Source organism: Palaemon carinicauda, chromosome 25 (assembly GCF_036898095.1).
Source record: "Palaemon carinicauda isolate YSFRI2023 chromosome 25, ASM3689809v2, whole genome shotgun sequence".
Classification (NCBI taxonomy): domain Eukaryota; kingdom Metazoa; phylum Arthropoda; class Malacostraca; order Decapoda; family Palaemonidae; genus Palaemon; species Palaemon carinicauda.
The window spans coordinates 99,463,486-99,486,935 of NC_090749.1; the positions used below are offsets into that span (position 1 = coordinate 99,463,486).

The window sequence follows — 23,450 nt, forward strand, 5'->3', positions numbered from 1 at the left end:
TGGAGGTTAGGTTAGGGGTGAATGTTTAGGTCTAACGCATGAGGAACAGGTCGCTGATACACAAAGGCTCAAGAGACAAACCCCATAACATCATCTAACCTAAGGTTTCCCACTTAACCTACTGTAGGGGCCGTATCCTTATCTACTCACCTATCGTAATGTAAATGTCAACACTGTGTGTGCTTACGAACCGGCTTCCCTCCTGGGAAGATACTCTTAATAATGATATTTCATAAATTATTATTATTATGTGCTAAGCTACAACCCTAGTTGGAAAAGCAGGGTGCTATAAGGCCAGGTGTTCCAACAAGGAAAATAGCCCAGTGAGGAAGGGAAGCAAAGTAAAATAAAACATCTTACGAACAGTAACAACATTAAAAATAATATTAATGTATTTTAGACCAAAATAAACACCAACTTCCTCATAAATAAAATCGATTTTACAAGTAATAAGAAAGTTTACACCTTTCCCAACAAATTACATTCACCCCTTTTTTATCTATCATTAGCTGAATTGCATATGAATAAATTTAGGATTAATACTGTACTATTAATGAGTCCATTTTATCTTCAATGGATTCCGTTCTGGGGTCAAAATGACAACATTGTGGGGCTACTGGTTCACGATTTGATACGTAAAAATACAATCTTATTGTAATATTTTAAGAAATTACATTATTCTCCAGTATTCTGTAATGATAATGGTTTAAAAACTGGATTAGAAACTATTCTACAGTCTTGTAATATATATTTTTCAATATTAATCTTACCCGATAATCATGTAGCTGTCAACTCCGTTGCCCGACAGAATTCTACGGAAGGGATACGCCAGCGATCGCTATACAAGAGGGGGGTGTACTCACAAGCGCCACCTGTGGCCAGGTACTGCAGTACTTCTTGTTGACACCACCTCAATTTTTCCTCTGTCGTGCCTCCGGCTAGACCTACATGGATACGCTGTTGATTCTGGAGTTTTTTGCTCACGATTTGGTGATGTATTTGCTCTAGAGTTTAGCTTTCGCTATTCAGGAAGTTTTATCATTAGCTTAGCTAGCTTTTGGAATTAATTTGATTAATTATGGTGACGAAGAGAGTATGAACTCTCTTTCACTTTTAAATGGCCGACCCTTCCCTTAACGGAAGTGTTGGTGTCTAAGAGAGTATAGACTCTCTTTCTTAATTTTGCTTAACAAAAGTTATAGATTTATTTTATATCTCTCCGCCTTTTATAGGCCTCTTCGATTAACTTCCTTTTATTATAAACTTATTAAAATTAATTTTTATATTTGTTTATATTCGACCTTTCCTAATAGTAGGCGGTCTTTTCTTGGTACCGAAGTTAATTAACATTAAGCCCGTCATTTCGGTTTTACCTGTTAACATATTATGCTATTTTAATGTTTTTGAAAGAATTTCTTTGATAGTCTCGTACTGTTTTCAAAGTTGAACTAACGTTTTGTTTTGTCTCTGCAGTTGTTGAAGTTCAGAACGTTCAACTTGCGCTCTATCGTTACGATAGAGAGAGAATTTTCACGGTGTCACGTTGCAGTAAGAGTAACCGTTTCTAGCGTTTTGTTCATTCTTTCTTAGCTTAATGGTTTTAATTCTAATAAAGGAACTTTTTATTTGGGAAATCTTTCAGTTTTTTTCCTTTAACAATAATATGTTTTAACGATATATATGATTGGGCTCTTCTCTCAGGTTCTAAGTCAAGAGAGAGAGAGAGAGAGAGATAGAGACGGAGGGAGAGAGAGGAGGATAAACGTTTCGTTCAAGCGAGTAACGTTGTTATCGTTTTTGCTCTTCTCCCTAGTCTCTTTAGGGGAAGAAGGTAAACGTTTCTAGAGTTTTATTCTTGTTCTCAAGCTTTATGCGGTGAGAGATTTTAAACGTAGTTTATTTGATCTAGTGTTTAGTCTCTTTCCAGCCACTGAATTATTTATCTTTCATTAGATTTTTCTGTTACATTGTAATTCTGTTTTCGCAATTACTAACTTTTAAGGAAGGATAGAATTGCGTGTTTCAGGTACAAACCACTTAAAGTTTCGAGTTCAGTGAAATAAGTGCAAACAGAAAATCAAAAGTGATAAGTGATTAGCGCAAAGTGTTACTGTGTTGCGTTCGAGGGTTCGTCTGTTCGTGCCAGTTGTTCGCCTAGTCTGGGACCTCTTACAAGCTCCCAAGCCCAGGGGAGAAGTAATGTCGAAGGACTTATGGGTTCAGCAGGCCTTGATCGACGAACAGACGTTTTTCCCTCCGTGGTTTCGGGTGTATCTACACACGTTGCCGACGTGATCACCCCACCCACACAAAGACGAGAGAGCCCTTTTATTCCTCGTCTGCGGAAGAGGTTTCTCGCAGAAACCATGGACCAAATCTTGCAGCTTTTAAGTGCAAGTCGGTCCCTTCCGCACAAGTCCAACTCCTAGGTGTAGCCATTAGCCCTGGGTCAGTTCGGACTTGCTGCAGTACGACAACTGCACACCTCCCAGAGAGGCAAGGTGGTATCGCAACAGGCAGTAGCTCCGTCTGTTGCCGCACCAGCTGTTTTAGACCCTCAGTCTCAACGGACAGTAGCTCCGTTTGTTGTTGTCTTTCTTAAACTCTAGTGGTCTATACTGCAGACAATGCAGTCTCAGCTTGCGGTGTTGATGCAGGAGTTTCAGGCAGAGAAGGTTAATACACCTCCTCCTGCGAACGCTCCTCCCCCTCTGCGCAGTACAATCTGCCAGACGTTTGAGGTTGAGGTTCCTCTAGCTACCTCCATGCGTGAGCTGCCGCGTTGGGAGTTGCCAGATACCAGCGCTGTGCAGCAACCTCCACTTTCCTTGAGGCTGGAGCCTCTTACCACGCAGCAACCTCCTCAACAATGGGGGCAGGAGCCTTATGCCTTACAACCTCCTCTTCCCTTGAGACAAGAGTTTCTTGCAGTAAGACCATCCTCGAGGCAGCAACCTCTTGAGGTACGACAACCTCTACCATCCTTGAGGCAGCCACCTCAGCTCTCGCAGCTGCAACCTCAACTCTCGAGGCAAGCACCTCAAGAACCTCAACTCGTGAGACAGGAGCCGCGTTCTGCGCAGCCGCCACCTCAACTCTCGCAGCTCACACCTCAAGAACCTCAACTCGTGAGTCAAGAGCCTCTCTCTGCGCAGCCACCTCAACCCTTGAGGCAAGCGCAACTCTTGAGGCAGGAACCTCATGCTATGAGTCAGCCACCTCAACGCATGCATCTGCCACTTTCTCCTCAGCTTGAGCCTCTTCCCATTCAACTTTGAAATAACAAATGACAATAATAACACCTCATTACTTTCATAACTTGCATTTGTAAAACATATACATGTATGCCTACACAAACATTATGATAATGGAGGTTATTCGTATTACTTAAAAAAAAAAAAAAAAAAAAAAAATATATATATGTATTCCTTGCAATATATTTTTAACAAAATCGCAAAAATATGGCAAAAATATCTTCAAAACAAAAATGAATCATGAGTTATGAATGTAATGTAAATATTATGTTGATTTTAAAACCCCATGCAAGCATGCATGAAGTAATGCAGTGTTGCCAACAGGGCGAGTTTCCCTTTCCTGAGGTGAAGTAGATTATAGTACGTATATTTAGTGCAGCTTAATTCTACGATTATCATGCCGGCTATCAAATTCATCAACAAAACAGTCTAAATCAATTCCCTCGGCACGTGCACTTTCAATGGACAGTAATGCGATATTACTCAATCTAGCACTGGTCATGGAATTTCTGAGAAATGTTACACGCCATGCAACATGCTCTGCTTACCTTACAGCATGCTCTACATACAGCATGCTCTGCATACAGCATGCTCTGCATACAGCATGCTCTGCATACCTTACCGCATGCTTCTCAGTCACACATCTTTGGTTGTTGCCAACTCACTAGACTGTCAAGCAGTTTCATAACGTTGCCTTCTAGTCTGCTGCTTTTGCACCAGTGAAACCCTCACTGAGAGAACTTAGCTTTTCTCGGATATGGTCCCTGTAGATGAGAAAGTGCTTTTCTCCCTCCTTCTGATATTCCCTTGAGGACTCTGTCATTTGGAGAGGAGCCTTTAGCTGCGTAGCCTCCTATGTACTTTTATTTAAGCATAACATGCTTCCAGGGAAGGTAATGGTTCCACTTCAGTCGCTAACCCCGTCTGTTACCACACCTGCTCCCATAGACCTTGAGCTGTGTTGCAAGACATGCAGTCCAAGCTTAGTCCTTGTTAGAGGATTTTTTGTTTACGGAGTCAGTGTGTCACTGGGAAGACGTTCAACAACCAGCAGAAGTGACTTGTTGTGACGCAGTGCGGCAACCTCAGCAACCCGATAAGGAGTTGTCTGTACGACCCAGACAGTCTAGACAGCTTCGGGTTGTCACTGTACTTCCTCGCTTCCCCATGGTTGACAGTTCACAGACTGTGCAGCAGTACCATGATCTTGTGTCCGGCTCCGTCAGACGACTGGCTTTTAAGAGCCCCCACAAGTCGTCGCTGTCTGGAGATTCTCAGATGGACTATGGATCTGACCAAGGAACTGGGCCTCCTGGTCAATTTTGAGGAGTCCCAGCTCGTCCCATTCCAGACCATTGTCTACCTGGGTATGGATCTTCAGAGTCGAGCTTTTCGGGCTTTTCCGTCGGCCCCAAGGATCTTCCAAGCCCTAGAATGCATCCAGAGCATGCTGAGAAGGAACCGATGCTCAGTCAGGTAGTGGATGAGTCTAACAGGGACACTTTCATCGCTGGCCCTGTTCATCGTGTTAGGGAGACTCCACCTCCGCCCCCTTCAGTATCATCTAGCTGCTCACTGGATAAAGGACATGACGCTAGAGACGGTCTCAGTTCCTGTTTCCGAAGAGAGGAGGTCTTCTCTCGCGTGGTGTAAGAACAGCTTTCTTCTCAAGGAAGTCTACCTTTGGCTGTTCAGAAACCCGACCGCCGTCTCCTCTCGGACGCATCAGACACGGGCTGGGGTGCGACTTTGGACGGACAGGAATGCTCGGGAACATGGAATCAGGAGCAAAGGACACTTCACATCATTGCAAGGAGTTGTTGGCGGTTCTTCTGGCCTTGATAAACTTCAAGTCCCTCCAGCTTAACAAGGTGGTGGAGGTGGACTCTGACAACACCACAGCCCTGGCTTACATCTCCAAGCAGGGAGGGACTCTTTCGTGGAAGTTGTTCTAGATCGCAAGGGACCTCCTCATCTGGTCAAAAGATCGAAAGCTCACGCTGGTAACGAGGTTCATTCAGGGCGGTATGAATGTCATGGCAGATCGCCTCAGCCGGAAGGGTCAGGTCATCCCCACAGAGTGGACCCTTCACAAGAATGTTTGCAGCAGACTTTGGGCCCTGTGGGGTCAGCCAACCATAGATCTGTTCGCTACCTCGATAACCTAGAGACTCCTGTTGTATTGTTCTCCGATTCCAGACCCAGCAGCAGTTCAAGTGGATGCTTTTCTGCTGGATTGGTCCCATCTCGACCTGTATGCATTCCCGCCGTTCAAGATTGTCAACAGGGTACTTCAGAAGTTCTCCTCTCGCAAAGGGACACGGCTGACGTTGGTTGGCTCCGCTCTGGCCCGCGAGAGAATGGTTCATAGAGGTACTGCAATGGCTGGTCGACATTCCCAGGACTCTTCCTCTAGGAGTGAACCTTCTACGTCAACCTCACGTAAAGAAGGTACACCCAAACCTCCACGCTCTTCGTCTGACTGCCTTCAGACTTTCGAAAGACTCTCAAGAGCTAGGGGCTTTTCGAAGGAGGCAGCCAGAGCGATTGCCAGAGCAAGGAGAACATCCACTCTCAGAGTCTATCAGTCTCAAGGGGAAGTCTTCCGAAGCTGGTACAAGACCAATGCAGTTTCCTCAACCAGTACCACTGTAACCCAGATTGCTGACTTCCTGTTACATCTAAGGAAAGTAAGATCCCTTTCAGCTCCTACGATCAAGGGTTACAGAAGTATGTTGGCAGCGGTTTTCCGCCACAGAGGCTTGGATCTTTCCACCAACAAAGATCTACAGGACCTCCCTAGGTCTTTTGAGACCTCAAAGGAACGTCGGTTGTCCACTCCAGGCTGGAATCTAGACGTGGTCCTAAGGTTCCTTATGTCATCAAGATTTGAACCTCTCCAATCAGCCTCTTTTTAGGACCTCACATTAAAAACTCTTTTCCTCGTGTGCTTGACAACAGCTAAAAGAGTAAGTGAGATCCACGCCTTCAGCAGGATCATAGTTTTCACATCTGAAACGGCTACATGTTCCTTGCAGCTCGGTTTTTGCTAAACGAGCTTCCTTCACGTCCTTGGCCTAAGTCGTTCGAGATCCCAAGCCTGTCCAACTTGGTGGGGAATGAACTGGAGAGAGTACTTTGCCCAGTTAGAGCTCTTAGGTACTATCTAAAAAGGTCTTAACCTTTACGAGGACAATCAGAAGCCTTATGGTGTGCTATCAAGAAGCCTTCTTTTCCAAAGGTCTAAGAACTCAGTTTCTTACTATTCAGGCTTCTGATTAGGGAAGCACATTCTCATCTGAAGGAAGAAGACCTTGCTTTGCTGAAGGTAAGGACACATGAAGTGAGAGCTGTGGCTACTTCAGTGGCCTTCAAACAGAACCGTTCTCTGCAGAGTGTTATGGATGCAACCTATTGGAGAAGCAAGTCAGTGTTCGCATCATTCTATCTCAAAGATGTCCAGTCTCTTTACGAGTACTGCTACACCCTGGGACCATTCGTAGCAACGAATGCAGTAGTAGGCGGGGGCTCAGCCACTACATTCCCATAATCCCATAACCTTTTAACCTTTCTCTTGAATACTTTTTATGGGTTGTACGGTCGGCTAAGAAGCCTTCCACATCCTTGTTGATTTGGCGGGTGGTCAATTCTTTCTTGAGAAGCGCCGAGGTTAAAGGTTGTGATGAGGTCCTTTAGTATGGGTTGCAGCCCTTGATACTTCAGCACCTTAGAGTTGTTCAGCCTCCTAAGAGGAACGCTGCGCTCAGTAAGGAAGACGAACTTATTTAAGGCAGAGTAATGGCTCAAGTCGACTTCCTTACCAGGTACTTATAATTTCATTGTTATTTTGAATAACTGATAATATGAAATACGGGATACTTAGCTTCTTGATATACATGTACACTGGTTTTCACCCACCTCCCTGGGTGTGAATCAGCTACATGATTATCGGGTAAGATTAATATTGAAAAATGTTATTTTCATTAGTAAAATAAATTTTTGAATATACTTACCCGATAATCATGATTTAATTGACCCACCCTTCCTCCCCATAGAACCAGTGGACCGAGGAAAAATTGAGGTGGTGTCAACAAGAAGTACTGCAGTACCTGGCCACAGGTGGCGCTTGTGAGTACACCCCCCTCTTGTATAGCGATCGCTGGCGTATCCCTTCCGTAGAATTCTGTCGGGCAACGGAGTTGACAGCTACATGATTATCGGGTAAGTATATTCAAAAATTTATTTTACTAATGAAAATAACATATCTACATTAATTGGTGCAAATACTGTACTTGTAATAATCTAATACTGTATGTACATTTACTGTATATGTTGACCTACACTGTCCTTTCCAATCATAAACTTGAAATGGGTTGCTTTTATGTTGTTCTTTACTACATAAAAAGGGCTAAGGAGGGAGTATTTTACAAATACTGTACATTGAAATTTTTAAAAATTTTTATGTGAAATTTTCATCTTTATCTTCATCACCATCATGAACTTTTTTTCTATGTTAGCTAGCTGTTTTGGGTTAGTAATGAAATAAGTTTAATTTATTCTTCAGTAAGTCTCCGTCTGTCTTATTTTCCACTTGATATTACCTGCGGATCTTCCTACAGGCTCTTGTAGTTTTCTGACTTACCATACATCCACACCTTATGTATATCTTCTCTTCACTTATCCATTCTGTGAGCTCTCAGTTCTCGCCACTGCGTATCTTCCCTGCGTATCATTTGTGATATGACCCTCTTCATTAACTGTACATGTTATAGATCTCTTCAATCATAAGCCTAATTTGGATCTTCCATTTCAGCTGATTGTAGTATAGATGTCCTTTTATGAGGAGGAACGGGAACTGCGCTGCGTGTTGAGTTGGTTCAGCAACTGGGAGGCACCACAGAAGGAGCAGTTTCTGACGGTTTTGGTCGAGAAGGCTGTTCCCCCAGATATTGATCAGCTGTTCCAGGCAAATATTGTGTTTTATTTCTTGGGTTTCTAGAGAAATTTTGTAGTGTGTTTTGGGGGGTTCTGAAATGGTGGTTGTTTGTGAATCTACAATTGTTTATATGAATTTACAAGGAGGTCATCAACTTAAAACCATTTGGAGATAAAAAAACACATATTCAATTGAAATCATTAATTTCTGATATTGCAATAAAAGCTCATAATGAAATTCTGAAGTATAACAGTATTATGCTATAGGATGCAGTAAGAAAGACGACAATTGCAATATAAAACGGGACTATTAGTTGAGTTTTGAAGCTGAAATTATAGGCATGTGAGTTAAGTGAATCTTACTTTAGGCCAAAATTTAACAGCATTCAGCTTATACAAAGAGCTTCTTGGAACCTACCAAGTTTGTACGTTGAGGACTTTTACAATTGTGTTGAGATTTGTAATGCTAATCCCATTTAGGTACAATTTTATTCTATATGTAGCGCTTATCCCATTTAAAGATAAGAGGTATCCTATATTCATTTACATGTGAATCGAACATCGCATTCTGACGTGCCGTTTATTTTCAACAGGGACTCGACAGGCTGAACCTGAACAGCAGCTTCCAGTCGGTCCTCCAGTGCCAGCTGCGACTCTTTTCCCAGTGGTTCGACGCATGGCCTTGCAAGTATCGCAACCTGTTGCTCATTAGCCTGGAACTTCAGGATCCGAGCTTCGTCGAGAAATTTCACAGCCTGGTGAACGAGAAGACGTGTGCTCCCGCCGCTAGCGGACAGAATTGATCTCTCCCTCGAGCCAAACGCCAGCATGCCTCAGCAACACACATCCACCGACCAAGTGAAGTTCTTGGGACAGTGGTTCAGTGCCTGGTCCGAGATGCAAAGGGAAGATTTCTTGCCCATTCTTATCCAGGCCTATCATCCAAAGGATCACATCAACGGTCTTCTTGGGGGAATTGACTCTTTGAAGATTCAGGGCAGGAGACCATCCCTGTTTGACTGTCAGGTAAAGTCTGGTTTGTTAGCGTTTTAAATGTTTTTTTAAACCAGCCGGTAGTCTGTCGGTAGTTGATTGAAATTATATTTGTTCCTACGCAAAAGAAACGTTCGTCATTTAGAAAGGGTTAACTCTGGAGTAAGCTGGTGACGGCCAATGAAGAATTATTAAGGATCTGACATCCTCTCCCCAATAGTGTGTCAGGTGGGAAAATAGCGCTGGCTGCAATCCTGTTTAGAGTTTTATTGGTTTATGTTAACTGTTTTTCTATCATTTCAGCATGAGAGCAAAGCAAGTTTGTGTGACGAGAACGTGACCAGATGTGGGTGGTTTTCATCGTGAAAAGTTCATGAGCCATTTAGACGTCAATTCTCTTTTGAGTCCTTCATGTAGAGGACATCATTGCATGTCAGTCTCTTCTTGTGTTGTGTCGGGAGTGGTTGCCTTCTTAGAGGGAGAAATTTTGAGGTAGAAAGAAAAAGAAATTTAGATGGGATCGTTCTTTAATGGTTTCGGCTCGAGTCAGTAAAAAATCGAAGAAATCTCCTTTTTCAAAATCGGAAATTCCATTTCCTGCTCCTTCATTCTCAAGTCTTGCTTGGGACAAGACAACGAAGGATGGCAACCAAGTGCTCTATCAGGATTATCCTAACTACATGTGTTCAGCCTTCCATAGCAAAGCTGGAGATCCTTTGCTGAAGGTTGATCCTCTCACAGCATCCTTCTATCAGTGAGTTCTCTAGTTATTCACCTGATACATAGCCAGTACTGTTGGCGAAGGACTTGCCTGAATGCCCATCCTCGCCATCATCGATGAGGTGGCCTGCGCTTCACCTAACGCCTTGAGGTCCTCATACCGTTTTCCATGATCGACCCCAACGATACTATCTCTATGTTGATGGCGAAGGGCCGAAAAAATGGTGATCAACAGGATCAATGTCACAGTGCGCCTACTAAGACCATGTGCCAGCAATGTAATGGTTGAAGGTGGGTGGCATGTCCGTCATTCCACAATTCGGGGGATCACACTGCTTTTCCTCATAGTTCATGCTCTCGCCCTTTTCAGGCTCGCTTTGTTCCAAATGAAAGCATGAAATTCTGTCAGGACACTTCTCCTCCTGTTGTTTTTGTGAAGGGCGATGATGTATTGCCTGTTGGGGAACGGACCTCACCGCCCCTATCCTGCACCCGACAGCCTGTGGATGTGGCTGTCCCTCCAGACTCTGAAGTCGTAGACCTGAAACGGCGCTCTGACAGGCAACAACCTATGCCCTTTCCTCTGTTTCCGAAGGTTGCTCCTCAACCTCAGAGTTCTGCACCTATTACCATTATGGTTAGGCCCAATAAGCCTCCTACTTCTCAAGTTTGGTTGGAACCCAACAGCTTGTGTAGTGGGAGTATCGACTCATCTCAATTGTAGATGTGAAATCATTCCATAGGTCCCCCATCCCATCATCCGGTCAGTTTTCCTGGACGACCTGACACTGTAGGATGATCCCGTGTCGCAGTCTCCCTCTCCTATTCTTGTTCCAGAGGTCTGGAGATAGAGGAAAGATGTGCTGGAATGGTGCATAACCTGCTGACCCCCTAATGAAGTCAGAGGACACTGCTGCTCAACTCCCGAGTGAGCTTGCTTGAGTTTCATCTCCGGACAATTCCTCCCCTGTTCCCATTGATCAACGGGGACGCGATTCATTAGATACAACAGGAATACATCCCTTAGAATCATCGGTTCCAGAGCTAGGAGAGGAATCCTCTTTCCTGAGAGTTTTGGGATACTTAATAACCAGAAAATTATTGGGTCCTTTGACTGGCCAGATAGTATTACATTGTATCCCACTCTCTGGCTACGACTCATTTTACCATTGCCTACACATACACCGAATAGTCTGGCCTATTCTTTCCACATTCTTCTCTGTCCTCATGCACCTGACAAGACTAGGATTACCAAAGAGTTCTTCTTTGCTGAAGGGGTTAACTACTGCACGGTAATAGTTCTGTGGCTACTTTCTTCTTGGTAATGGTAGAAGAGACTCTTGCTATGGTAAGCAGCTCTTCTAGAAGGACACTCCAAAATCAAAACATTGTTCTCTAGTCTTGGGTAGTGCCATAGCCTCTGTACCATGGTCTTCCACTGCCGTGGGTAGAGCTCTCTTGCTCAAGGTACACTGGCACACTATTCTGTCTTATTTCTCTTTGTCTTGTTTTTTAAATTTCTATATTTTATATATGACAGATTTATTTTAATGTTGTTACTATTCTCAAAGTGTTTTGTTTTAATTGTTCGTTACTTCTCTTGTAATATATTTATTTCCTGGTTTTTTTCCCCCGTGTTGGAGCCCTTGGATTTATAGCATATCACTTTTCCAACTAGGGTTGTAGCTTAGCTAGTAATAATAATAATAATGATGCGTCTACAGCTCAAGTTGCGGGGAGAAAGTCATCGATTGATGCTTTCTTTCCAGAGTCTCAGCTCTGGGCTCCAGGTGGAACTGCTGTGATCTCAATAGGCTGTGGATATTATCTGGAGAATAGACTAGCAAGTGCCAGCTCCCAAAGACTTCCTGAAGGCTGCGAGGTTGTCCAAATTAATACCTCCAGTCCTTTTAAAACAACGGAAATTTTACATCACAGAAGAGGCTCATCCAAACCTGTTTCTTCTTGACCCCGGGAATATCTAGTGGGAATTTGGCTCATCAGCCAACTGTCTTCTCTGCAGCTGAGACTTTGAACTTAGAATTTGCTTCTGTGTCGGCCTGGAAAACGTTTTCATGGTTGAACCAGTGGTTGGGCTGTTTCCTACTTTGCGGTTTTGGGAAACCTCTCCGATTCCAAGAAGAGGAAACAGTCGGAAGACCTCATCCTTTGTGCTAAAGCCTTTGAATTTTTAATCTGCCAGTGTTCCTTCTTGAGAAGCAGTTGTATCTTCAAGTATCGGTATGTAGTGATAAACAAGTTCGTTCGTCAGATGGCGTCTCGGGATGTGTCGGTTTTGTGTAACACCCTGTTGACACAGTCCCTGACCTTGTTCCCTCCTGAAGAAGTCGCAGCAGTTGTTGAAAAGTGTAAGAAAGCAGGTCAAGCCACCTTTTTTCGAGTGGCTTCAATTAAACAGGCTCCTCTGGCCTTTGTCAGGTCAAAGTCCCCCCCCCCATCTAAACTGTCTCAGCAGTGTGGCAGGGGCTTTTTCTGAAGGCCGACCATCCTCATTACAGATGACAAGGTGACTCCATCCATTCCTTTTGTCACTTGGACATCCCAACAGGAGGGTTCGAGGGCGACGAGGTTCCCTTCCCCTCCTGGCGCCACCTGTTGAGGAATGCCTGTCAAGTTGTTGGACGATGTGGCAGTTCTACAGGACAGATCAGTGGACGACAGAGGTCCTTCACTCAGGGTATCGCGTCCTCTTACGAACCCTCCTCACTCAGACTCCAACGATCCGGTCATTGTACTCGAGAGGGTCCGTCAAAGACCTCTTACAAGATGAGATTCATATTATGCTGGGAAGAACGCCATAGAGGAAGTCCATGACAGGTCTCCAGACTTCTACAGCAACTTGTTCCTGGTCAAAAAGTTGAAGTGGAGTCGAAGACCAGTCATCAACTTATCTCCTTTGAACCATTTGGTTCTTCTGATACAGTTCAAGATGGAGACTCCCACCACAGTCCTACAAGCAATCAAACAGAACAACTTTCTGCTGTCCATAGACCTCAAGGGTGCTTACTATCAGATGCCAGTCCATCCCAGATCAAGGAAGTATCTTCACTTTGTTCTAGGGGAAAGAACATTACAATTTCGAGTCATTTGCTTCGTCCTGTCTACAGCCTCACAAGTGTTCACAAGTCTTCATCCTGGGCTTATGCCATAGGCATCAGATTGTTAGTGGCAGAGTCCAAAGCTCAGGCTCTACACCATAGAGACCTTTCTCTCGAGTATTGTGGAGATCTGGGAGTCTTCGATTCCTTACGTTGTCTCCAGTACTTGAGCATGTGTATCAATATGGTCCAAGCAAGAGTTTTTCTATTTAGAGACAGGCTGCTCCGATTCAGGCAGTTCACAGCAGCCTTCTTCACAACACACTCATTCAAAGCGATAGAGTGGCAAAGACTTCTGTGGCACCTCACGTCTCTGGAACGGTTGGTTCCTTTCGGGAGGATTCACTTGTGTTCCATCCAATGGGTGGTGCCAAAGAACGGACGCGTAATCCGTTCAGGTTAAAGTCCCTCCATAAGTCAGGACGGATCTCTCATGGTGGCTTCAAGAGGAGAACCATTTGAGTGTGTCCCCATTGCAGGCCCCCTCCTCCTCCTCCACCAGAGTTCCTCTTTTTCTCTGACACATCTTGGCAAGAGTGGGAAGCAAATCTCCTGACCCAGTACATATCCAGTCTATCGACGCAGGAGGACAGGATTTACCATATCAACTACAGTATCTAGAATTGAAGGCGGTATATCTCGCATTGCTCCATTTCACGGACTCTTTTCAAGGTCACTCTGTTGTGTTGATGGGCAACAACACGACTGTAGTGACCTACGCTCTCATCATCTCTGTCAGTTAGCAGTGACAATGCATCGATGGGCTTGTTGGATAGCTGGCTCAGAGTGGTCTTTGAACACTCTAGTGGCAAGGGAACCCCTGACTATATGGGGTTCCTCAATCATCAATATGTTTTGCCTTATGCCTGAACAAGAAGCTCGCCAGTATCCGATCCATCGTATTGTGATATCTCAGGACCTTCGAGTAACGCTAGTTGCCTCGAAACGTATTCATATGGAGTGGTACCTGAACCTTCTTGTTATGCTCTAGAGGTCCCAAGCGAACTTCCCGGTTGGCCCACTCGTCTGTGCCAGTCACACACCAAGAGGTACCACAGTGCAATGACTTGCCTGTCTCTTCATGGCTGGTAGTTATCCAGCATCTCCTCAGAGAGAAAGGGTTTTCAATGACTGCAAAACAACTTACGGGATACCTCCATAAGTCTGCCACAGCAGTCTACAAGGAAAAGTGGTCTCTCTTCTATGATTAGTGTAGTCCATGGAACACTGCTCTGTTTGAGGCCACTATTTTAATTATGTTGGACTTTTTAGTTTACACACGGAAGGAGAAACTTCTGTCGGTCGCTGCAGTGAAAGGCTATTGCTTAGCCTTAGATCACATTTTTCAGCTTATGGGAGTAGATCTTTCATCTCCGTGGGAATATATTGGCTTCGCCTCAGAGATTCGAACAGTGTTGCCCGCCTCGGGAAACAAACCCCTATCTTGGTGTATGATCAAAGTTTTGAAGTCCCTTAAGGTAGCACCTTATGAACCCTTACGAAAGGCCTCTTACAGGGCTCTTACCCGTAAGACAGTCTTTTTGTTAGATTTGGCATCTTCTTCATGAGTGAGTGAGCTTCACATTTTCTTGATTTAGTATCAAGAGGTAAAGACAGCTGTCACAAAAATGTAAAAGGCAACAATTAATGATTTTCATTTTGGCTCCTCCATTTCATCACTTAGTAAGGTAACTGATAATCCTGATGGTCTGTTACTCTGTCCTGTAAGGGTTATTTGTTTATAACTGAAGTTTACATGACAGTGTTCTACAGTATATCTTTTTGTAAGGATGGTCAGTACGAAAAGGTAAGTCATTAAGAACACTATCTCCTTCTGGTTTTGTGAAACCATTCTTAAAACCTATAAGCATCAAGGGGAGTCCCTCACCAGGGATGAGTTCCTGAGCACATGATATCAGAGAAATTGCTTTCACTATGACTTTTTGGAAAAACCACTTTGTGTCCCAAGTTCTCAAAGCTATTGTCTGGAAGACAAACCACTTTTACACCGCTATGTATGGGATTGTGTCCATAGGTCTGTGGGACACATTTTCCATTGGACTTGTGGTAGTTGCCTAGCAAGTAGCATGATGTCTTAAGTTGGCAATTACACTACATTGTTAATTATTTTGTAGTAGAGTAGAATTTATTTTTTTTCTTTTTCTCTCTTTTTGATGCCATCATTATTATTATTATTATCATTATTATTATGTTTATTGTTATTATTATTACAGTACTTGCTAAGTTACAACCCTAGTTGGAAAAGCAGGATGCTATAAGCCCAGGGGTCCCGACAGAAAAAATAACCCAGTGAGGAAAGGGAACAAGGAAAAATTAGATTTTTAAATATTTAACTTAGCCGGTGAATATATAATAGCTGCAACTCTGCGGCTCGACAGACAACATACTCTAAAAACTCGCGAGCGATCGCTATGCAGGTTGCGGGTGTGCCCACCAGCGCCAACTGTCGGCCAGATACCACTCTTGTATGTAAACAAAACCTTCAATTCTTCTCTGTCGACGTTGACGACAAGACGTATTTATACTCGCTGTAGAACCTGGAGTTTTCCCATCATATTTGGTGAAGTACTTTATTTTGGTTTGAGCTTTCGCAGTACAGGTGTTTTTTCCTCAACATAAACTCTTGAACTCTTTATTGAATCGGATTATTTGTTGATGACTTGGATTGTTTTTGGAATTTTCTTTGACTAATTCAAAATGGCTGACCCTTCTCAAGTACCTAGATTTCGAAAGTGTAATGCTAGGGACTGTAATAGGCGTCTTCCTAAGGCTTCTCTCGACCCTCATACTGTTTGTTCCAATTGTCGGGTAAAACCTGTCAATTGGGAGATCGGTGTGAGGAATGCGTGGGCCTTTCGGAATTCGATTGGCTTGAATATGATAAGTATACACGCAGATTAGAGAGAGATAGGGTAAGGAGAAGTTCATCTAGGTCCGTAGATTTTTCCTCTCCACATGCCCCTGAACCTAATCCTTCCCCTGTAGTGGTTGTTCCTAACCCTACTTCTAGCACTCAGGAACCGTCTATGCAAGACATGTTACGTGCTATTCATGCCTTGGGGGAGAGAGTTGAAGCGTTAGCAAGTGACCGTAATCAACTCATGGCTGACGTGAAGGAACTTAAGTGCCATAGTGCCACGGCGGAAAGTGGGAAAGTGATTAGTGCGGAAAGTGTTGTGAACAGTGTTGCGACCGAGGGTTCGTCTGCTCGTGCCTGTCGTTCACCTAGTCCGGGACCTCTTGCAAGCTCCCAAGCCCAGGGGAGAAGCAATGTCGTACGACTTATGGGTTCGAGAGGCCTTGATCAGCGAACAGACGTTCCCTCTATGGTATCAGGCGTATCTCGTCAAGATCGCCCCTACCATAAGACGAGAGAGCCCATTTTTACCTCGTCTTCCGAAGGCTTTTCACGCAAGAAACCATGGAGCAAGGTTTCTAGGCCTCTGAAACGCAAGTCGGTACCTTCAGGACAGGTCCAACGTCCTGGATGTAGTCATTGGGACAGTTCGGAACCGTTGCTGTCATCGGATGACTGCTCGCCGCCTAAGCAAGGCAAAGTTGTGCCGTCTCAGGCGCTAACCCCGTCTGTTACCGCACCCGTTACCGTAGACCCTAAATGGGTTATACTGCAGGACATGCAGTCTAAGCTTGCGTCCCTTATGGAAGACTACAACGCAGAGAAGGTTTCCGTTGAACCTAGCCGTTTATCTCATGGAGATCCTGGCCGTCAGCCCCCCAAACGTTCTGTTGTGCGTCCTGTTGACGTTGGTGTAGCCAGCTCACGTCAACCAGTTGGGGTTGTACCACACCCGATGCGGTCTCGTGTGGATTTTCAGCCGCATGTGGACGTTAGGCAACTCGCTGATGCGCCTGGTGACGTTCTGGACGTTCGCCAACCATCACAGTTGACTTGTTTTGACGCGGTGCGTCAACCTCCGCAACCTAGAGTTGTTTTGACTGCACAACCCAGGCGGTCTAAGCAGTCTCGGGTGGACGCTGTGCGTCCTCACGCACCTGTTGTTGTTGACAGTTCCCAGACTGTTCAGCAGTTTCAGGACGCTGCGTCCTGCTCTGCCACTTATGCACCAGTGCGGGCGGACGCTGCGTGTCAAGCATTGCCTACCCCTTTGCTTGTTTCTCACCAGTTGTCAGATGAGGAACTTTCGGATGAGGACGTTGCTGACCCTCAGCCTGAGGATCATCCTTCAGATATTGATGAGCCTAGAGCAGTTCCGCCTTCTATGGATTTTAAAAAAGTCATGCTCATTTTTAAAGAGTTGTTTCCTGAACACTTTGTCTCTGTGGCTCCTCGTTCGCCGCCGTCTGAGTTTGTTTTAGGCGTACCTGCTGCCATGCCAGCCTTTACAAAACTCGTTCTCTCTCGCTCATCCAAGAGAGCTTTACGGCTGTTAGGGGATTGGTTGGAAACCAAGAGGAGTTTAGGGAAGACGGCCTTTGCCTTCCCCCCATCTAAACTCTCGTCTAGATCGAGCGTCTGGTATGCCACGGGAGAAGTTCTCGGCTTGGGAGTTCCTGCCTCTGCCCAGGGCGACTTCTCAAGTCTTGTAGACTCTCCCCGCCGCCTAGCCATGAGACGCTCGAAGATTAGTTGGTCATCCTCAGACCTGGACCATCTACTTAAAGGCATCTTTAGGGCTTTTGAAGTTTTCAACTTCCTTGACTGGTGTTTGGGAGCCTTGAGTAGGAAAATCTCATCAGCCGATAGAGATGTCTCCTTACTCATTATGTCCTGCATGGATAAGGCCATCCGCGATGGATCCAATGAGCTCTCCTCCTCGTTTACGTCAGGAGTCCTAAAGAAACGAGAGTCTCTGTGCTCTTTTCTGTCAGCAGGAGTGACGCCCTGTCAACGATCTGAGCTACTCTTTGCCCCTTTGTCTAAGTTCTTGTTTCCTGAACTTTTAGTTAAGGAAATAGCGTTGTCTCTAGTGCAGAAGGACACCCATGACTTGGTTGCGTCCTCGGCTCGCAAAGAGACCCCTTCGTCTGCCTTGTCTGCTAGACCTAGGATAGACACTCCAGCGTCCAGGTTTATTCCGCCCTTTCGTGGCAGAGCCCCCAGCAGGGGAAGTACTCGTGCCGAAGGGAAGAGAGGAAAGAGGAAAGGAGCCAAGTCCTCGCGTGGCAGAGTCTGACTGCCCGCAGCTTCAGACAGCAGTAGGTGCCAGACTCAAGAACTTCTGGCAAGCCTGGGAGAAGAGAGGCGCAGATCAACAGTCTGTGAGGATGCTCAGAGAGGGGTACAAAATCCCTTTTGTACGCAAACCTCCTCTAGCGACGTCCCCCATCGATCTCTCTCCCAGGTACCGAGAGGAAGCAAAGAGACAAGCCCTGAAACTAGAAGTGTCTCTTTTGCTAGAGAAGGGAGCGGTGGTCAAAGTCTCGGACCTTCAATCACCGGGGTTTTACAACCGTCTCTTCCTAGTACCGAAGAAGACAGGAGGTTGGAGACCGGTGCTAGACGTCAGTGCTCTGAATGTCTTTGTCACAAAGACAAAGTTCACCATGGAGACCACCAAGTCAGTCTTAGCAGCGGTCAGAAAGGGAGACTGGATGGTCTCTCTCGACCTAAGAGACGCTTACTTCCACATCCCCATTCACTCAGATTCCCAACCTTTTCTGAGATTTGTGTTCGACAATGTGGTGTACCAGTTTCGGGCCCTGTGCTTTGGCCTAAGTCCTGCTCCTCTCGTGTTTACGAGGCTTATGAGGAATGTGGCAAAATTCCTCCATTTATCGGGTATCCGAGCCTCCCTTTTTTTGGATGACTGGCTTCTCAGAGCCTCGTCCAGTCATCGCTGTCTGAAGGATCTCAATTGGACTTTAGATCTGACCAAGGAATTGGGACTTCTGGTCAACTTGGAAAAGTCCCAGCTGATCCCATCCCAAACTATTCTGTATTTAGGGATGGAGATTCGCAGTCCAGTTTTTCGGGCTTTTCCGTCGGCCCCCAGAATAGATCAAGCCCTGCTCGTAATCCAAAAGATGTTGAAGAGAGAACGTTGCTCAGTCAGGAATTGGATGAGTCTAATAGGAACTCTATCATCCCTGGAGCAGTTTGTCTCACTAGGAAGGCTACACCTCCAAACCTCTACAATTCCATCTAGCTTTTCACTGGAAAAAGGACAAGACGCTAGAGGCGGTCTCGATCCCGATTTCCGAAACATTAAAGACTTGCCTGAATTGGTGGAAAGATAATATCAGTCTACGAGAGGGACTTCCCCTAGCAGTTCAGAAACCAAACCACGTTCTCTTCTCAGACGCATCGGATTTGGGTTGGGGTGCGACACTGGACGGTCGGGAATGCTCAGGTCTGTGGACCTCAAGTCAGAGGAGCATGCATATCAACGGCAAGGAGCTTTTGGCAGTTCACCTGGCCTTGATGAGCTTCGAGAGTCTCCTTCGAGACAAAGTGGTGGAGGTCAACTCGGACAACACCACAGCCTTGGCGTACATTTCCAAACAAGGAGGTACCCACTCCCTGACACTGTACGAGATCGCAAGGGACCTGCTCATCTGGTCAAGAGATCGAGGCATCTCCCTGGTAACGAGGTTTATCCAGGGCAACTTGAACGTTCTAGCAGATTGTCTCAGTCGGAAAGGTCAGGTAATTCCAACCGAATGGACCCTCCACAAGGATGTGTGCAAGAGGCTTTGGGCGACTTGGGGTCAACCCACCATAGACCTATTTGCAACCTCGATGACCAAGAGGCTTCCAATCTATTGCTCTCCAGTCCCAGACCCAGCAGCAATACATATAGATGCCTTTCTCCTAGATTGGTCTCACCTAGACCTTTACGCATTCCCACCATTCAAGATTGTCAACAAGGTACTGCAGAAATTCGCCTCTCACGAAGGGACAAGGTTGACGTTAGTTGCTCCCCTCTGGCCCGCGAGAGAATGGTTCACCGAGGTACTTCGATGGATGGTAGACTTTCCAAGAAGTCTTCCTCTAAGAGTAGACCTATTACGTCAGCCACACGTAAAGAAGGTACACCAAAGCCTCCACGCTCTTCGTCTGACTGCCTTCAGACTATCGAAAGACTCTCAAGAGCTAGAGGCTTTTCGAAGGAGGCAGCCAGTGCGATTGCAAGAGCGAGGAGAGCTTCTACCATTAGAGTTTACCAATCGAAGTGGGAAATCTTCCGAGACTGGTGCAAGTCAGTATCTGTATCCTCGTCCAGTACCTCTGTAGCCCAAATCGCTGATTTTCTCTTATACCTGAGAAGAGTTCGCTCCCTTTCAGCTCCCACGATCAAGGGCTACAGGAGCATGTTGGCTTCGGTCTTTCGGCATAGAGGCTTAGATCTTTCCAACAATAAAGATCTACAAGATCTCCTTAAGTCTTTTGAGACCTCTAAGGAACGTCGTTTGGCTACACCTGGATGGAATTTAGACGTGGTCCTAAGATTCCTCATGTCAGACAGGTTTGAGCCTTTACATTCAGCCTCCCTGAAGGATCTTACTCTTAAGACTCTTTTCCTGGTGTGCTTGGCCTCAGCTAAAAGAGTCAGTGAGCTTCATGCCTTCAGCAAGAACATCGGTTTTTCGACAGAAAAAGCCACTTGTTCTCTTCAACTTGGTTTCCTAGCCAAGAATGAACTGCCTTCTCGTCCTTGGCCTAAATCTTTTGGTATTCCTAGCTTATCAGAGATCGTAGGCAACGAATTAGAGAGAGTATTATGCCCCGTTAGAGCTCTTAAGTTCTATTTAGCTCGTACTAAGCCTTTACGAGGTAAATCTGAAGCGTTATGGTGTTCGGTTAAGAAACCATCCTTACCTATGTCAAAGAATGCTTTGTCATATTTTATCAGATTGTTAATACGAGAAGCTCATTCACACTTGAGTGAGGAAGACCGATCTTTGCTTAAGGTTAAGACGCACGAGATTAGAGCTATAGCAACTTCCGTGGCCTTCAAGCAAAATAGATCTCTGCAAAGTATCATGGACGCGACCTTTTGGAGAAGCAAGTCAGTGTTCGCGTCATTTTACTTGAAAGATGTCCAGACTCTTTACGAGGACTGCTACACACTGGGTCCATTCGTAGCAGCGAGTGCAGTAGTGGGTGAGGGTTCAACCACTACACTTCCCTAATTCCATATCCTTTTAATCTGTCTCTTGAAATGTTTTTAATATTGTTTTTTTTGGGTTGTTCGGAAGGCTAAGAAGCCTTTCGCATCCTGGTTGATTTGGCGGGTGGTCAAAGTCATTTCTTGAGAGCGCCCAGATTAGGGGTTTGATGAGGTCCTGTTGTATGGGTTGCAGCCCTTGATACTTCAGCTCCTGGGAGTCTGTCAGCATCCTAAGAGGATCGCTGGGCTCCGTGAGGAAGACAGACTTACAAGGCAGAGTAATCGTCTAAGTCAACTTCCTTACCAGGTACCTATTTATTTTGGTTTTGTTATATTGATAACTGTCAAAATGAAAAAACTCTTAGCTTATACGCTGTAAACATAATTAACTCTGGTCTCTACCCACCTCCTTGGGTGTGAATCAGCTATTATATATTCACCGGCTAAGTTAAATATTTAAAAATGATATTTTAATTATAAAATAAATTTTTGAATATACTTACCCGGTGAATTTATAAATTAAATGACCCTCCCTTCCTCCCCAATAGAGACGCAGTGGGACGAGAAGAATTGAAGGTTTTGTTTACATACAAGAGTGGTATCTGGCCGACAGTTGGCGCTGGTGGGCACACCCGCAACCTGCATAGCGATCGCTCGCGAGTTTTTTTGAGTATGTTGTCTGTCGAGCCGCAGAGTTGCAGCTATTATATATTCACCGGGTAAGTATATTCAAAAATTTATTTTATAATTAAAATATCATATTTTAAGAAGAGTAACAATATTAAACTGAATATTTCCTATATACACTATAAAAACTTTAACAAAACAAGAAGAAGAGAAATAAGGTAGAATAGTGTGCCCGATTGTACCCCTCAAGCAAGAGAACTCTATCCCAAGACAGGTTTACATAGTTAGAAAAATATAAATTGCTTTAGAATGTTATAATTTTTGTTCAACTTCTAAATTATGAATACAATTACTTAAAATGAATTGTAGATACAGGTAAATACTGCCAAATAACTCATATAATTTCCTTTTCTGGGCTCGACCTGTGTCGCTCCGTGAAATGCTCCTTATAGCACCATTTCTAAGGTATAAATACTGCTAAGTATACTAGAGAAAAAGTTGCATGGAATGCCAGGAATATACCCAGCTCACTCACCCTTATAGTAACTGGGGCATGTTAAAACCACTACCAGAGGTCTCTTACCAATTAGTCTTCTCCTTCCTCAATATCCCCCGATACTACGAGGGGCCGTTCTACATCTGACTACCTCCCGCTACTATGGCTACACCCCCCCACCACTACCACCACCCTCCACGCTTCTCCCATCATTCCTTTTCTAGCACCGTGATATCCACACGCATTCGTTTTCATAGCTTCTTTGTGACTGTGTTTTGAAGATGTCTGACCTTTTGGAGACCCCTACTCCCAAGTTAAAGTATTGCAATTATCTGTTTTTGACAATTCAAGGTAGCAACGCACGTAAAATTAATAATATTGTTAATTTTAGTCTCAGCAGCATCCTTTATTTCTCTTATTATTTTTAGGTAATTTGTTTTACATGATAGTTATTTCATCCAACATTCAGGTTTCATATCTTTCTTCAATGACCTTAGATGTCAGGATGCCTGAAAACTTTAAATCAATCGATCAATCTTTGCTTTCATCAGTAAATAGTATATACTCTAGAGGAAAAAATAACTTATTGAGAATGCTTTTCATTTCATGGATACTAGTACCATGCATCATTAATATTTCTGCTTTTTTTTCTCCGGGTTCAAATCCAATTTAATATTTTGTGTCAATCTTTGTAATTTCTTCATGCGTTACCCTGCATTGTCATGGCATATAGCCTACAGGTACATATATATTTTTGAGAAAAATATAGTTTGATGTTGTTATTGTTCTTACATACATACATACATACATATACCAAGGTACTTCCCACAATTTTGGGGGTTAGCCAACATCAACAAATGAAACAAAAACAAAAAGGGGACCTCTACTCTCTACGTTCCTCCCAGCCTGACAAGGGACTCAACCAAGTTCAGCTGGTACTGCTAGGGTGCCACAGCCCACCCTCCCCTGTTATCCACCACAGATAAGCTTCATAAAATATTTTATTTCAATTGTTCATTACATCTCTTGTAGTTTATGTATTTCCTTGTTTCCTTTCCCCACTGGGCTATTTTTTCCTGTTGTAACACTTTGTCTTGTAGCATCCTGCTTTTCCAACTAGAGTCATAGGTTACATAATAATAATAACTAGCAAGTGCAACTCGGGACGGATGTTGTTTATGAGATTGGCTTT

General features: G+C 44.5%; 1 protein-coding gene across 2 annotated transcripts in view; it reads left to right on the forward strand.

Moving 5' to 3' along the window:
• LOC137618729 (uncharacterized) overlaps positions 1-23,450 on the forward strand; it is a 57,799-nt gene that overhangs the window by 29,046 nt on the left and 5,303 nt on the right. For both annotated transcript variants that reach the window (XM_068348898.1, XM_068348897.1), the window contains exons 2-3: positions 8,068-8,220; positions 8,783-9,215. In XM_068348898.1, coding sequence (XP_068204999.1) covers positions 9,018-9,215 — 198 coding nt within the window. In that variant the 5' untranslated portion in view covers positions 8,068-8,220; positions 8,783-9,017. The remainder of the gene's footprint in view (positions 1-8,067; positions 8,221-8,782; positions 9,216-23,450) is intronic.